The sequence below is a fragment of the Ictalurus punctatus genome, chromosome 12, assembly GCF_001660625.3.
Source record: "Ictalurus punctatus breed USDA103 chromosome 12, Coco_2.0, whole genome shotgun sequence".
NCBI lineage: Eukaryota > Metazoa > Chordata > Actinopteri > Siluriformes > Ictaluridae > Ictalurus > Ictalurus punctatus.
Genome location: NC_030427.2, coordinates 20,550,992 through 20,568,161, shown reverse-complemented (window position 1 = coordinate 20,568,161; position 17,170 = coordinate 20,550,992). Strand labels below are relative to the sequence as shown.

Genomic DNA, 17,170 nt, shown 5'->3' with positions numbered 1-17,170 from the left:
CATAGCTTATATTTCATGTTTTGTGTCTCGACCCTGTTTTCCCGTGACCACAACATAGTTTCCTGCCTTGCCCTGTTTATGCCTGTCTGCCGATCACCTGACCTCTTGCATGTTTTGGATTACGTTTTTGGATCACGTTTTGGATTTATCTGCCTGTGTCTCTCTTAAATAAAACTGTTCCTACTGCACTTGCATCCGTCATATCTCAATTACGTCACGATATGTGACAGAATATTCCGCCTAAACATGGATGTGGTTCGGGAGACCGGAGGTGAGGGTCGAACTAGAACAATTTTTTATTTTATTTTTTTTGGGGGGGGGGGGGGGGGGGGGGTAAGTCTGGCAGGCAAACCTGCCCTGCCGTTTACCCACTACTACAGGCAAACTCATACAGAGCCGCAGCCTGAGAACTATGAGGAGGTCTCAGCTAGGGAGCTCCAGCCTGAGGTTAACCTGGCGACCTCAGAGCTCGAACCTGAGACCCACAAGGTGGGCTCACCTGCCGAGCTCCAGCTAGAGGTCAACAGGGAGGCCCCAGCATCAAAGCCCCAGCCGGAGGTTAACCTGGCGACCTCAGAGATCGAACCTGAGACCCACGAGGTGAGCTCACCTTCCAAGCTCCAGCTAGAGGTCAACAGGGAGGCCCCAGCACCAGAGCTCCAGCCTGAGGTTCAGGAGGGGATCTTAGCTCCACAGATCCACTGTAAAGTCCAGTTACCGTCCCAAGTGTCTGTTAACATGGACAACCAAGCCCTGCTCAGGCCCAAGTCTGCTGACATGGCCGACCAAGTTCTGCTCAAGCCCAAGTCTACTGACACGGCCGACCAAGTTCTGCTCACGCCCAAGTCAGCTGACAGGGACAACCAAGTTCTGCTCACGCCAGAGTTTGCTGAAACAAACAACCAAGCTCTGCTCATGTTCACGTCTCATGACCTGACCAACCAAGTTACGCTTACGCCAGAGTCAGAAAAAACGTTTTGAAAGTTCTGCTCACACCCAAGTTTGCTGAAACAGACAACCAAGCTCTACTCATGGCTACGTTTGCTAACTTGTCCAACCAAGTTATGCTCACGCCCGAATCCGCTGACACAGCCTACAAAGTTCAGCCTGCAGGCTCCACTGAGACATCGCTCTGCTTTCCTGTTCCGCCGAGGACGTCGCTCTGCTTTCCTGTTCCGCCGAGGATGTCACTATGCTTTCCTGCACCACCGAGGACGCCCCTCTGCTTTCCTGCAACGCCGAGGACGTCACTCAGCTTTCCTGTTCTGCTGAGGACGTCACTCTGCTTTCCTGTTCTGCTGAGGACGACACTCTGCTTTCCTGTTCCACAGAGGACGTCACTCTGCTTTCCTGCTCTGCCTTGAACGTCGCTCTGCTTTTTTGTTGCACTAAGAACGACGTTGCCCTCAGCCGTCAGCCATTACGAGGCTCATTATGTTTGTATATATACCATGCGCCTCCCAGCACACGGCGCGGAATATTAGATTAGATTCGATTCCTTACGATAGATAGTCATAGTCAGTCATAGTCATAGTTCATGTCAGGTTTCATGTTTAGATCCGTTTCTTTAGTTCACGCTGGTTTCTCCGCTCCCAGTTCATAGTCATAGCTTATATTTCATGTTTTGTGTCTCGACCTTGTTTTCCCGTGACCACAACATAGTTTCCTGCCTTGCCCTGTTTATGCCTGTCTGCCGATCACCTGACCTCTTGCATGTTTTGGATTACTTGCATCCGTCATATCTCCGTTACGTCACGACACGTGACAGGTGGACACATTAACGAGAATGCTTATGTGCGCAGGCCCGTGGTGTTCTTTACAAACTGACATCGCCATCTACTGTATTTCTTTTTTTTAACCTAGACTACTAGGTTTAAATTTTATTGTGGCAGTTGTACATGGTGTTTTCCAATCAAAATGCTTTATTGTACTGTCTGTATTTTCTCTGTACCAATGTTACTGTGGAGAGGTGTGAATTGTTTGCACAGCAGAGGGCTCACACCCCTCAACTTTCCCATCACCCTGCTCACCAGCAGCTAAACACAGTCACAATACTCTATACACAGAAACCCAACAGTGTCCTGACTGGCGATAAAATTATTCATTTGTTTTATACCTATTGAAAATATCTGATAAGTCGCTAGTGTAGTGCAAGAAAGGATTAAAACAAAGAAAGTAAAATGTTCAATATCTTGAATGTTAATTATGCAATATTTCTAGGTCCCTTGATTTTGCTTGAGTCTTATTCATTCCATTAAAGTACGTATTCAGATGACACTACGATGGATTTGATATAACATGAATCAAGTTGTTTTCCAAACTAGTAGAGTTCATGCCATCTCAAATACGCATTATAGCAAAAGTGGGAAATACTAAATACTAAGAAATTCTGAAATTCATGCACACATTTATGAACTCTACTAAAGGTTATTGCTAATAATATAACTAACTTAATTTATCAACTTATTAAATGCTCTAATTTGAATTTAAAAAAGAATGCAAAGTAGAAGCATTTTCACTTGTGGTCTCAGACTTTTGGACCCTACTGTATATAGCTTAAGCATACACATTTGCACACTATTAGATACAATATATATATATGGAACACAGCCTATAGTGCCACTATAACTCACAAACCTTTTGGGATTGGAGGAACGGCCTGGCAAAGCTATACAGTGACCTCCATTAATATTGGCACCCTTGGTAAATATGAGCAAAGAAGCCTGTGAAAAATTGTCTTTATTTTTTAACATTTTGATATTTTGTTTAAAAAATTCACAAAAATACTCTGTTGTCATGGATATCAAACAATTGCAAACACAACACAGGTTTATCAAAATAATATATTTGTTAAATATAGGTGCAAAAATTATTGGCACTGATATGAATTCATATGAGAAAAATATATTTGAAGTATATTCCTATTGATATTTTTTTTAAAATTAGTACACCTGGGTAACTAGGAACTGGAAAATGTTCAACCATGACTTTCTGTTTCACAGGGGTATAAATATGAGGTAACACATAGGCCAAATTCCCTTCATAACAATGGGTAAGACCAAGGAATATAGCTATGATGTGCAGCAAAAGGTTGTTGAGCTTCAGAAAATGGGAAGTGGCTATAAAGAAATTGCAAAAGTATTGAAAATGTCCATTTCCAACATCAGGGCAATAATTAAGAAGTTCCAGTCAACTGGAAATGTTATGAATCAACCTGAATTGGACGTTTTATCAATATTGTCTGTTGGTTCGAGTGGCTAAAAAAATCTCCAAGGATCACAGCTGGAGAATTGCAGAAGTGTCTTGGGGTCAGAAAGTCTCCAAAACTACAATCTGAAGTCACCTACATCATCACAGATTGGTTGGAAGGGTTTCAAGAAAAAAGCCTCTACTCTCATCCAAAAACAAACTCAAGAGTCTTCAGTTTGCCAGAGGTGGTTTTAGCGCACGCAGAGAGGTAGCCATATGGAAAAGTACCTCATGCCCACGGTTAAATATGGTGGTGGCTCTTTGATGTTTTGTGGCTATTTTTCTGCCAGAGGACCTGGATATTTTGTTAGTATACATGGCATCATGGAGTCTATCAAATATCAACAGATATTAAATGAAAACCTGACTGCCGGTGCCAGAAAGCTTAAAATGAGCCGTGGCTGGATCTTCCAGCAGAACAATGATCCAAAACATATATCAAAATCAACACAAAAATGGTTTCCTGACCACAAAATCAAGGTCCTGCCATGGTCATCCCAGTCCTCTGACTTCAAACCCATGGAAAACCTGTGGAGTGAACTGAAGAGGAGAGTCCACCAGCATGGACCTCGAAATTTGAAGGATCTGGAGAGATTCTGTATGGAGGAATGGACTCAGATCCCTTTCCATGTATTCTCCAACCTCATCAGGCATTATAGGAGAAGACTCAGAGCTGTTATCTTGGCAAAGGGAGGCAGCACAAAGTATTGAATAAAAGGGTGCCAATAATTGTTGCACACCTATATTTAACAAAGATATTTTTTGATAAACCTGTGTTGTGTTTGCAATTGTTTGATATCCATGAGAGCAGAGTACTTTTGTGCATTTTTTTTTAAACAAAAGATCAAAAGGTTCAACAATAAAGACAAAGCCTTCTTTCCTCATATTTACCAAGGGTGCCAATATTAGTACAGGGCACTGTACATGGTTAAACTGCACAGGAAACTTGCACAGCAATACAGAAATACCGATCCCTCCTCACACATGCATAAGCGCTCTCTCTCTCTCGCTCTCTCTCTCTCTCACACACACACACACACACACACACACACACACACACATCTGAACTTGTTCAGCACAAACATGCAATAAATCAAGAGAAACCCATCTTAATACCATACATGCCTGTTTTGCTTCATCTAATGATTTCATCATATAAAGCTTACTGACCTTAAAATGCTGTTGGAAATCAGAGCTATAAGGTAGAATAACATCTTTTAATCTTCAGCAAATGGATAACAGTTCCCACCTGGGTGATTAGAAGAGCTCGGCTTAGACTGCTGCCGGAAGTGAATAAGACTGGCTGATCCACGAGAGGATGTGTGGTCGGCATTGTCCTGAAAATGAAGCGAGTTTAGTTGAGCAGATTGTGCAGTATGCATATGCACACAGACAAACACACACACAGATGTCCTAGAACTGAACGTGCCCTTCTGTTAATCCACTTAACATTTATGACAGCACAGCATATGGACAAACCCAACATGCTAGGCTCCTCTGTTCCAGGATTGTCTGTTGTCACTGATATCTTCCAAAGCAAAAAGATCAGAAACTGTGCTACATCTACAGCATGACCAAAAAATATTTTCATGCACAGCACTCTATAATTTAAAGTAGCCCTGTGAATCCAACAAAACTGGAGAACATTCAGGAGAAGGAACCAGAAGCAACAAAAAAATATCACACCCCATTTTCAATTTCCAGTTTTCTAGGAAACTCTGGAACATGGAAATTGTTTCCAGGAACTGGTCCTTGTCAGAGGGCTTGTAGTTGCACTCTTCCCTTCTGGCTCCAAGAAAAAAAAGGATGATCTATAAAATTGAGGATATTTACAGCTCTGAGAAAGCATGTCTCAAATTCTCTAATCCCGTTGGAATGTTAACACAGCCTGTGGAACATTAAGGCAGCTCAGTGCAACCATAAAAAACAAGCAACAATCAAGTGTTATGGCTTTTTCGATGCTCGTGTCTGTGCTGAATTTTTTCTGACAAATTTCTCATGTACTTCAAGAAAATCAACTGGAAAAAAAACTGGGGCAAATTATCTGTAACAGCTTTTGGGAGGAGTGAGCCGAGGAATGTGACGTGTGTGTGCATGGTTCTGTGTGTTAAATTTGGCTGGGGTCCAGCCGTCAGTGCCATTGTGTAAACTTTAAGGCCCCAGCTGATTCTATGGGGCGTTGAGGATGGTGTTTTTCCTAGAAAGAGACCCAGGCTGAGATTACAAAAAGAAAATAGAAAGTAAAATCCTTAAGGGCTTAACCTCTGAACTCCAGCTACAAAGTGAGGAATGTGCTGAGAAAGCAAAAAATATGCACATGTATATAAGCATAGACACACACACAGGTGTGCACACACAAGGGCAAAGTCTTGTACACAATCACTGATTGCTGTAAAATAAATAAATACGTGAGACATTGCTATTGAAAAAGTTACTGTTACTGATGTACACCTTCATCCGGCCCATTAAAACACTGAATAAGTAAACCAAAAATATGAAACATTCACAAGACCAAAAAAAAAAACACCCTGCTAAAACTGGTAAGTGGGCTTTTACTCTTTGCTGTGTCTCAAATGTTCAGATAACTTATTTAAAGCACATTATAACATAGCCAACAGAAACACACACAACCTCAACAATTCATCTGCTGGAAATCTGAAATGATAACTGTTCACTCAAGCCTTTGACCCTCCACCTTAATCCTATGCTATCTCCACATTTTATTCCACCAATCCACAATCAAAATCCATCACTGGAGAAACCCAACACAGCGTTGAATGTTAATGCAACAGTGCATTGTAAATACCATCATAATGACTACAAAATAACTGCAAATTAAACAAGGCAGCATACAAGACACTCACAAAATAAAAGTTGTAGCTACAGAGCAAAAAGTGATAGGGAGAATGTGGCAGATAAAAACCCACCAGTGTATTTGAATACTTGCAGGATATGCTTGGGCTGCATTCCCAGCTCAGGGTGATTCTGGCTCTCAGAAACTGCCTCCCCTGGTCCACAGAGTTATATAAGAGCGCAGAAAGAGGGCAGCCCAAGCCCCTGCTGCACACACACACACAAGGCCCTGCCATGTTCACAAGCATGTTATACACTCCACTACTGCAACAAGAGAGCAGAGAAGTGAAAGAGAAAGTGGGGCACGATCAGAAAAGTGCTAGAGGAATCCAAAAAAGGAGAGGATGGAGTGTGAGAAGCAGATCATACACATGTCCATGTGGGGTAGGGGATATGACTAACTACATGAGTGTTACCTACTATGCAGTATGTTCAACAAGAAGAGTTTACGAGAAAAGCTGTCAAGAAGACAGGAAAAGAGCAATGCACAGTTAGAGGAATTATATCAAGTAAGCGGGGAGATGTGGAGAGGGAGAGAAAGATGCAGAAAGAGTGTGCAACCCTAGTATAAATAGTGTCAGGCGTTACTTTACATGTCAGTGTATCAGCTGTGTAGTGCCATGGCAACACCATGGTGACGACAGGCATGCAGACCAGAGGGGTGTGTGTGTGTGTGTACCATTGCAACCACAGGCCAAAGACATGTAGTACATAATACAGTGCTTCAGTTGGCTAGCCTACTGTATGCTGAAAAAATATATGGATCTAGTAATTTGAGCAACAGTGCAAAAGTAAACCTAGTTCTGAACTACAGGGAATTTGCGACGGAGAATTTCTATCAGCATAATACATCTCGAGTTTCCCAATAGTGTTTACTCGTCTGTTGTGAAACAGCTAAACAAACTGTACCTGGTATTTCGGGTGGAGCACAAAGTAGTCTGGGCATTCAGCGACCGCCATGCTCTTTCAAGGTTCCACAGCCAACTGGTGCCACACACTCACCTGGGCAGCAGAAAAGATATTGAAGTTTATTTCATAAAGCTAATTTGACATTAATATCCAGAGCTAAAAACATTTTAAGCCTAATTGTTTGTTTACAGGGAGGCACAGTAGTGCAACGGGTATTGTTGCTGTCTCAAAGCTCCAAGGTGGGGTTTGATCAGAGCTCAGATTGCTGGAGTTTCTGTGCATGCTCTGCACAGGGTCCATGTTTGTTTCCTTTGGGTTCTCCTGTTTCCTCATACTTCCCAAAAACATCCACCAGTTTGCTGATTAGTCAAGATAACTTGACCTTCTTGAAATTCTTGAGATATTGAGCTACCAAGAATCTCAAACAGATGCACAGACTGATGGCAAAAAACTTAGAAAGCCAGAAGATGGGCTTTGAGTTCTTGAACATGAATGTGTAAACGCTAGGGCGGTGACAGTGGCCATGGCAGGTGGTGGAGTCAATGTTTCTGCTTGAGTGGGCACTATGACAAGTACAAAGTACAACGTTTTGTATACAGGTGTAATTATAATAACAGTTGCAATAATAAATTTGTATTTATGGCCTACCATATAGCGGGACATTTTATGTTAATACACAAATCATAATCAAATGCCTTATATGGTGTTGTCTGTTAGTTTAGTTTGGCGCGGCTTTGTTTGAGCGTGGCAAAATCCACTCAGGATTTTGGGCTCTGCCGCTGTGATGGATCTTGTTACATCGGCGATCTGGGAACATTTTGAATTCGAGCCTAACAAGAGAGGTGAACCAATAAATTTGGATGAAACCATACAGTATGCCGGCTTTATGGGAAAAAAATTAATGTTAAACGGGAAAACACTAGCCTACAAATCTCAAGATCCATCTCCAGGCATGTCACTCAGCCACGTTTTTTAAAAAAATTATTTAATATTTAGATTTTTAACATATTATTTAGGTTACCGTCCTACTGGTATTTCTTTCAAAGTTTTATAGGGTTGTGGTATAATACACAGAAATGAAATATTCGTCAGAGAAACTCTTTATTATCCACTCAATCACAATACTGTATCCCACAGCGCCCTCAGGCAGCTTCTCATTGCAACAACATGACACAACAACGCTGTATTGAGTTGTTTCACTGAAGGAAGTGTTAAAATAAACATGCATATTTGGTTATGAAACGGATGTCTGAGCCTAATTTAATTTTTTTATATTTCGGTTTTTATTTCATTTAAGCCTATAAGATTATATATACTATTATTATATTATATATTATTTACGGTACGGTAAAGGCTACAGCAGGGGGGAGAGCTTTCGCTTATAGAGCCCCACAGTTATGGAACAGTCTTCCTATTAGTGTTCGGGACTCAGACACAGTCTCAGTGTTTAAGTCTAAGTTTAAAACGTATTTGTTTACTCAAGCCTACCCTGACTAGATTCTGTTCTACTACTTCGCAGTCATAATAATCTTTTTTCTCCCTCTCTCCTTTCGCCGAGCCCCACACGAATTTATGGAGATACTAGAGATCCAGATCCTTTCTTCCTCTGGATGGAGCTCAAATCTTCTCTAATTCCAGACTGCTGGGACTACGGCTGCTCCTAACGCCATACAGACTTCATATAAATCCATAATGAACTTTTTCACATTATCTGTTGTTACCCAGATGAGGATGGGTTCCCTTCTGAGTCGGGTTCCTCTCAAGGTTTCTTCCTCTTAAAACAGCTTAGGGAGTTTTTCCTTGCCACCGTCGCCACTCAGTGGCTTGCTCAGTTGGGATAAATTCACACCTTTAATATTTGTATACCATGTTGATATTTCTGTAAAGCTGCTTTGAGACAATGTCTATTGTAAAAAGCGCTATACAAATAAAATTGAATTGAATTGAATTGAATTTAGTGATATAAATTATTCATTTTAAGACCCCCCAACCAAAAAATCAAATTCTCACATGCAGACATGCAGTCTAATAATCTGTTAATATTTGAAGTAATTCCTCAATCAGAATAAACAAACTTTATATACTTTTATGTTTAATGAGTGTAAACTGATTGAGGACAGTCTGAATGAAATTTTAACCCATTCAATTGAAGTGGAGAATCCACTTAATAATCTGATTGTCAGGGTGTCTTATTTAACACAGTTCGATCCCCAGCCTACATGCCTCCACATACCGAAGTGTCCTTGAGCAAGACACTGAACCCCAATTTGCTCCTGATGGCAGGCTAGTACCTTGCATGACAGCTCTGCTGTCATTGGTGTGTGTGTGAATGGGTGAATGAGAAACATTGTAAAGCACTTTCTAGAACCACAAAGGTTAAAAGGCACTATATAAGTGCAGACCATTTAATTATGCTATGTCACGTTAATCAGACAATTACAGTGATGCTTTAAAGTTTGTAGAATTCTAGAATTTTCTATATACCTGCATAAATATGACCTAAAACACCATCAGATTTTCACACGAGTCTTAAAAGTAGGTAAAGAGAACCCAATTAAACAAATGAGACAAAAATGTTCACTTGGTCATTTATTTAATGAGGAAAAAGATCCAATATCACACATCTGTGAGTGGCAAAAGTATGTGAACCTCTAGGATTAGCAGTTAATTTGAAGGTGAAATTAGAGTCAGGTGTTTTCAAGCAATAAGATGACAATCAGGTGTGAGTGAGCACCTGATTGTCCTGAGGGCAATATATCAAAGTCTGATCTTCACAAAACATGTTTGTGGAATTGTATCATGGCACAAACAAAGGAGATTGCTGAGGACCTCAGAAAAAGAGTTGTTGATGCTCATCAGGCTGGAAAAGGTTACAAAATCGGGATGTGACTGTGAGGAAATCTTCCCACTGGTATCACCCGTGGTGATGGTGGGGGTTGTCGTTGGCACGTTCCCCTCTTTTCCCTATCGCTTTTAAATCGCTTATCAATGCCTGTGCAGCCATGCACATTTCACTTGTATTTCAAATTAGCAGCAATTGATTGAATGGTGGGTTCATTATCATTCTTAATGAAAAACACAACAACAAAACAGTACAATGACAAACTCGCTTATATTAAATATAGAACTTTTATTAACAAAACGAATGAGACGGCTTCATTAACAAAATGAATACGCACGGCATACACCATGCTGTAATATAAAATAAATTAATTAAAAAAGTGAAAATCAGCAAACACTGTGAAATCTGACTCCTGCTGATCTGTGCTGCAACTCTGATGAATGAACTGAACTCTTTCGGCTCACGCTGAATTGAGCAGACGGGTTCCGTTTTTAATTGTAGAGTCCGTTCTCTAACTGAACTAAATGATTTTTATTTCTATAAAAAAAGCAAAACGACAGTGGGGGCGGTGCCAGGGTGGGCAAGTGATTAGGGGTGGGCGATATCTTATCGTTTGTGATATACCAGTAGAAATCCTCCCCACAATAAGAATGAGTCTTCCCGCGATAATAACGATAAAGCCTAGTTTGCAGCTCTAACCCATTTTTGCAGAGCAAAAACAAGTATGGTGGAAGGCGGACGTGAAAATGAGGAGGAGTTTATCACTAAACGGTACTATATTTATGTTGTCACTAATATCGTTATCGCAGTAAATACCAGAAAATATCGTGATATAGTTTTAAGTTCATATCACCCATCCCTACAAGTGAAGTAATCGGTATGCAGCCGTACACCATGTAACACCGGTAAGATCAAGTTCAGGTTCAAGTGGCTTTATTATCATTTCTACCATATACAGCTGGAACAGTACACAGTGAAAGGGAACAACGTTCCTCCAGGACCATAGTGCTACATAAAACAAGACATTAACCACGAGACGACACAGAACTAAATAAGATCTACACATTTTCACATAAAGTGCACATGCAAACCTGTGCGAACAACACAAGACAGGACAGTACTACTAAAACAGGACAATATGCACAGTAGGTGACAGTGTAGCGCCGACCATTTCACAGTTTTAGTGTGAAAGTGTCCAATATAATAGGTAAAAGATAGGTGCCAAAGAATAACAATATAATTAAAAAATGGTATAAATGTAAACATAACATGCTATGACTTAGTATTCAGCAGATTAGCTTATACCAAATATGAACATAGCAGTTATTGCAGTAGCAGCTAGGTAAAGTGTATATATAATACTTTTTAAAATATTTTTAATGAGAACAGTGGCAGCAAAAATGCAATAGAGTCAATGCAGTAATGTGTAAGTATTACAGTGGGAGTGCGATGGTGTTCAGTTCAGAGTGCAGGAATATGTGTGTGTGTGTGTGTGTGTGTGTCTGTGTGTGTGTGTCAGTCCAGTCTCTGAGTATTGAGGAGACTGATGGCTTGGGGGAAGAAGCTGTTACACTGTCTGGCAGTGAGGGCCCAAACGCTTCGGTACCTTTTTCCAGAAGGCAGGAGGGTGAAGAGTTTGTGTGAGGGGCGAGTGGGGTCATCCACAATGCTGGTGGCTTTGCAGATGCAGTGTGTGGTGTAAATGTCTATGATGGAGGGCCTTCGCAGAAAGCAGAGACCCTGCTGGGCTTTCTTGGCTATGGAGCTGGTGTTGAGGGACCAGGTGAGGTTCTCAGTCAGGTGAACACCAAGGAATGTGGTGCTCTTGACAATCTCCACGGAGGAATCATCGATGTTCAGCGGAGAGTGGTCACTCTCCGCTGAACAACAAACATCTCTTTTGTTTTATCCACATTCAGAGGCAGGTTGTTCGCTCTGCACCAGTCCGTTAGCCGCTGCACCTCCTCTCTGTATGCTGACTCGTCGTTCTTGCTGATGAGACTCACCACAGTCGGGTCATCGGCAAACTTGATGATGTGATTGGAGCTGTGTGTTGCTACACAGTCATGAGCAGAGTGAACAGCAGTGGACTGAACACACAGCACTGAGGGGCCCCCGTGCTCAGTGTGGCGGTGCTGGTGATGCTGTTCCCGATCCGGACTGACTGAGGTCTCCCAGTCAGGGAGTCCAGAATCCAGTTGCCGATGGAAGTATTCAGGCCCAGTAGGATCAGCTTTCCAATCAGGTGCTGAGGAATGACTGTGTTGAGTGCTGAACTGAAGTCTTTGAACAGCTTTCAAACGTAGGTGTCGTTTTTGTCCAAGTGGGTGAGGGCCAGATGTAGGGTGGTGGCAATGGCATCATCTGTTGAGGGGTTGGGGCCATACACGAACTGCAGCTGGTCCAGCAAGTTAACTGGACAAGCAGCTGGACAATTTAGCAAATTAACATCAGATTAAAATTAACATCAGATTGTTTTGATTAACATTATCATCAGCTGTGGCACATATACGATACATTTGTGTATCGTAAGCAATCCTCCATCCTCATAACACTAGTCCGTACGCACAATAGCATACTTTGATTCTAGGTGTTGGAATTTGTTTCCCTCCTTATCTCGACCGAGTGGCATCTCCCTTGCTGCTTTAGTTCAGTCCCACAGCATCTGCAATTTCCCAACTATCAGACTTGTGGTTAGGTGGGGTCTCCCTCAGTGTACTTCCATTCTCCCTCAGCATCTGCACTCAATTTTCCACATGCCCTGCTGTCTATCCAACTGGTCAGCCTGTGGCTAGCACAGCTGAGGCCATGTTCATAGCTAGCTCCTATCTTCGCCACTTGCCAACATCAACGCTGGAGTCGATTTCCCTCCATTTGCACCTCATTCTCAATGGCAATTGCAAACCCCGTAATCATGGCACTGCTCAGCTAGCCCACTATGTTAACCACATTTTTGAGTATTTCACCCATATTAACTACAACAGTGACTAGCAAGATATGTTGCAATTCTTGGACTCATGCAGCCAGTGTCTGAATTCCCTGGAAGTCCAGCACCAATTACGTGTTCACCAATGTTAAGGAAGCAGCCGTTTGGTTGGACATCTCCAATAATGACTGTGCAATGATGCTGATTCTGACACGGCATACCACATTGCAGATATAGCCCCTTATTCAGTCTAATCTTACTCAGGTGCTACAACCTAAAGAACTTGATAGTCACAAGCACCAATGCCCAGTGATACTTAAGGGGCCCAAAAACCTAACTGATACTCTCTAGATGTATGTGCAACCTGGTATCAAACATAGCTCAGCCCACATAGTTCAGCACATGTTGGCATATGGTTCTTCTGAAAGAAGCACCCACCACACTCCCTCATATGCCCATCATGGGATCTTCTCTTTGCTGGAGTCCCTTACGACCTCTCCTTATGAGCCCATGCAGGATGCCAAACTAGATGCCTTGGCAACTGAACTTACAGCACTCCATGAAAGTGAACCTGTAGAGCATTTCTTCTGATGTTTAGTATGTTCCCTATTTCAAATGAATGGAACCAATGCCAATCCAGCAGAAACTCTATAAGAAGATTCTAGTGAAAGATGGCCCTTTGACAATTGTAATTATTGCAAACCCTACATTATATCTCACTTTGTGACTTGGTTGACGGTCTCAGCATTCATCATAGGAGGTATCCCACAGTTATAATACCTGTTTGTGGTGTTTTATCAGCAGAAACACAGTCATGTACTCAACTAGCATTTGCAGTAACTCCTGGCTGACAGTTTCACTTGCAACTTTACTAGCTTACCTATTAACTGTTATAGCTTTGTCAGTTATACCCAACCACTAGGAAATAAAGCTGCATATTCTGTTAAAATAAAGGTGGCCAACAGTCTTTTTCTCATTTGTCTTCAGTGTACAAGAAATTAAGCTATGGTTGCCTATGAATTTCATTATAAAAACCACAGTAGTTTTAAAATTATAGACTTTTTAACAGCAAAGTGAAACTACTATGCATTGAGCATCCATAATTTTGGGGACAACAACAATTCACTCTCCTCCAAATGTTAAAGGGACATGGTGCCCAGGAATAAAAATTATCTGCTACAGATCCAAACAGAAAATTATGTACTCAACACGACACAGTGGGTAAATTTCTTATTCCCATTTCTGTGCCAAGAGCAGTTTTAGTCTTAGTAGTAGATTGTACTCTTGTCTCTTTTTTCTCCTCTGTACCTTTCATTCACTTGCTGCTGATCAGCTTTGCAAGTGCAAACAATAATTGCACTAATTGGACTGACTGACTCTAGCATCAGCAAATCAGCTAAATAGCTATGATCTATAATAATTACCAAACATACATTTTACATGCTTCTTTGTGCCCTTTGAGTCAGTGAACCCTTTTAGTCACGACCGCTTATTCACTCATTTAGTGGGTCAGTATCTCAATCAGTGAATTCATGAAGTCCTGTTTGGGTTCGTTCAACCCACACTAAAGATTTCCAACATTTCCATGCAAACTGATTGTTGTCTGCCTTAAAGAGATGCATGAGCACACTGCACATTTGGGCAAACCATGCAACTGAATGAATTGGTGAACAATCTGAACGAATCATTTAGCTGGACAAACTCTAATGGCACAAGTCACTGAAAAAAAGTCATATTTCAATTCAGACACACAGAGCACTGCTTCATTCTAGTTCAAAGTTTTACACTTAGTCAAGCAGTACTGCATACTGACTGTCTTCTTCTGCTTGAGAATGCACTGAGTGCAACACACAGAAGACCAACTGGAATGAATGCAGACTATACAGGTTAGGCAGGACAGGACACAGCAGGACTGGCAGCAACCTAAAGGCACACGAGCAGAGCAGCTGTTCAAGTTTACAGCATGAGCACTATGCATACAGGCAAGATATGTGGTACACATGTGTAGAACACATTGTGGCCAAAAAGGGATGCATGTGGTCAATAGCAATACCCAGATAGACTGATGATGCTCAACTGGTGCTACATGGCCCAATGTTCACCAAGAAAACATTCCCCACATCATTGTACCACCAACACCAACCTGAATTGTTGCCACAGGGCAAGTTAAATCCATGGACTCATTCTGGTGATGCCAAATTCTGACAGCAGAATTTGAGATTCATCAAACCAGGCAACATTTTTCTTGACAATTTAACTGTCCTGTTTCAGTGAACTTATGCCTACTGTAGCCTCAGATTCCTGTTTTTGGCTGACAGGAGAGGAACCCAATGTGGCTTTCTCCCGTTGTAACCCATCCACCTTAAAGCTCCATGTGTTGTGTGTTCTGAGAAGCGTTTCTGCTCACCACATGCATAAAAAGTGATTATTTGAATTACCGTAGTCTTCCTTTCAGCTCGAACCAGACTGGCCATTCTCCTCTGGCCTTTCTCACAGGCCAGACACAGAACTGATGGATATTTTGTTTTTTTTTGCACCATGCAGTATAAAATCTAGATACTGTCTAGCTTGAAAATCCCAAGAGGTCAGTGGTTTCTGAATTTCTCAAACCACCCTATATGGCACCAACAACCATGACATGGGCAAAGTCAATGAGATCACATTTTGAACCACTCTGATGTTATTTACTAAAGCTCTTGACCTGTAATATGCATTGTCTTATGTGTTGGATAATTACATTAATTAGCAGTTGTACGGGTATTTCAAATAAAGTTGCTGGTGATTATATAGGTATTTGCTCTCTGACAGGCAATTCTGGAATATGGAAGGAGATGGATAAGCCGGTGCCCTGAGATGGATTGACAGTTTCTTAGCAGGAGGCAGAAGAGATCGGTTTGTATGTGTTCTATCTCAAAATTAGATTAAAGGTTTTTTTCCAGACCCGCCCTAGTGAGCACAAACACGCACAGGAAAATAGTGAGGAAACAAATCAGAAACTAAAACTGTTTTTCTGAGGGTTTTGACTACCTTACAATTTGTTTCTCTGTTAAGCGCTGGCATGACCGTCTGGCTAAAGTAGGGGCATGATGGGATGGTGTATTTGGGCTCCAATGTCAAGTATGACCAGTAGCATATGAAATTCACTGACCATGACCAGTAGCCGAAATCCTTAATGTTCTATGACAGAAAACGGCCTCATATCTTTTGCCATGAAAACACAGATGCACCTTGTGATCTCCGTGGCTCTCGTACTCGTCACCAGAAGCGGGGCTGCAAATCCGCCGGTCAGTGAGGTTTGGCTTATTAATAGCTCTTTACGTGCAGACTGAAGTGATTGGAGCTTCTTGGTGTGGTAATGGTTTATATGCTGCATCATGTTTATTGTGCTATTAGTGTATATTAACATCTTGCAGTATCTGCACACAGTTTTTGTTTTGTCTGTTAGCACCTCACCGCTTTCATTTTTAGTTTGCCGAAAGCCAAAATGCCATCACCTCTGATTTGAATGAGGATGGGGCATCCTGAACATGAACATCTACTCTTGCTGCCGCCATGTTTGCTACTAACGCTACAACTTGCTGCTATAGCGCCTGAAAAGCGAGGTCACAGTATACATCTTTAACACCCCTGCTGTTTAGAACGTGTATCGTGATTTATCATGTCAACCAACTTGAATCGTCACATATTTTCATTGATTTTCATTCAGCTCGCAGTGCATCATTACATCCCTAGTGGGCATGTTTGTGGTATCAATGCTTGTTTTTGCTACTCATTTTTGGAAGATACAGCACATTGTAATTTTGCTGTCCATCAATTGTTGACTGTCAGCGAAGCTAAATACCGGACAAGCAGACATGTGCTACTATACACAAGACCATAAGGATTTGGGAGAAACTTCCAGTTCCTGCTTCCTGCTGATTTACTATTACAGAGGAGGGAATATAAGCTTAATTACATTTAAAATGTAATTACACCTCACATAATATAGGTGGTATTTTCTGATAATTTGGCTCCTTATACTGCAGTCTTGTGAATGTATTGTTCATTACCCAGAGGTATCATATAGACCAATATAATACGATTTACAGCCCTACTTAACACCTGTCTAAAAATGTAGAGCAAAAAGATACCATGTGGCAAAAAAAAAAAAAAAACAGGGATGAGAGAAAAAGTTCATACAAATTCTTCATAATGATATTCCAGGACTTTCAGGGACTTTTCAAGATATTTGAAAAAAAAAATAATAATAATTTCAAGGACTATACAAGAGGTGTCCATACATTCATTTTCTGTACCGCTTATCGCAGGGAGCCTGGAGCCTATCCCAGGGGACAGGTGACACCCTGGATAGGGTGCCAACCCATTGCAGGGCACACACATATTCACACACC

At 41.5% G+C, this 17,170-nt stretch overlaps 1 protein-coding gene across 3 annotated transcripts in view; it reads right to left on the bottom strand.

The window, feature by feature from the left end:
• Positions 1-17,170, bottom strand: part of LOC108273075 (growth factor receptor-bound protein 10) — a 61,784-nt gene that overhangs the window by 40,187 nt on the left and 4,427 nt on the right. For 2 of the 3 annotated variants that reach the window (XM_053684097.1, XM_053684098.1), the window contains 2 exons: positions 7,012-7,104; positions 4,499-4,586 (listed from right to left, as the gene is read on the bottom strand). In XM_053684097.1, the coding sequence (XP_053540072.1) occupies positions 4,499-4,586; positions 7,012-7,062 (139 nt within the window). In that variant the 5' untranslated portion in view covers positions 7,063-7,104. Of the gene's footprint in view, positions 1-4,498; positions 4,587-6,176; positions 6,367-7,011; positions 7,105-17,170 lie in introns of those variants that run through there. The other variant, XM_053684096.1, reaches the window with a different exon arrangement.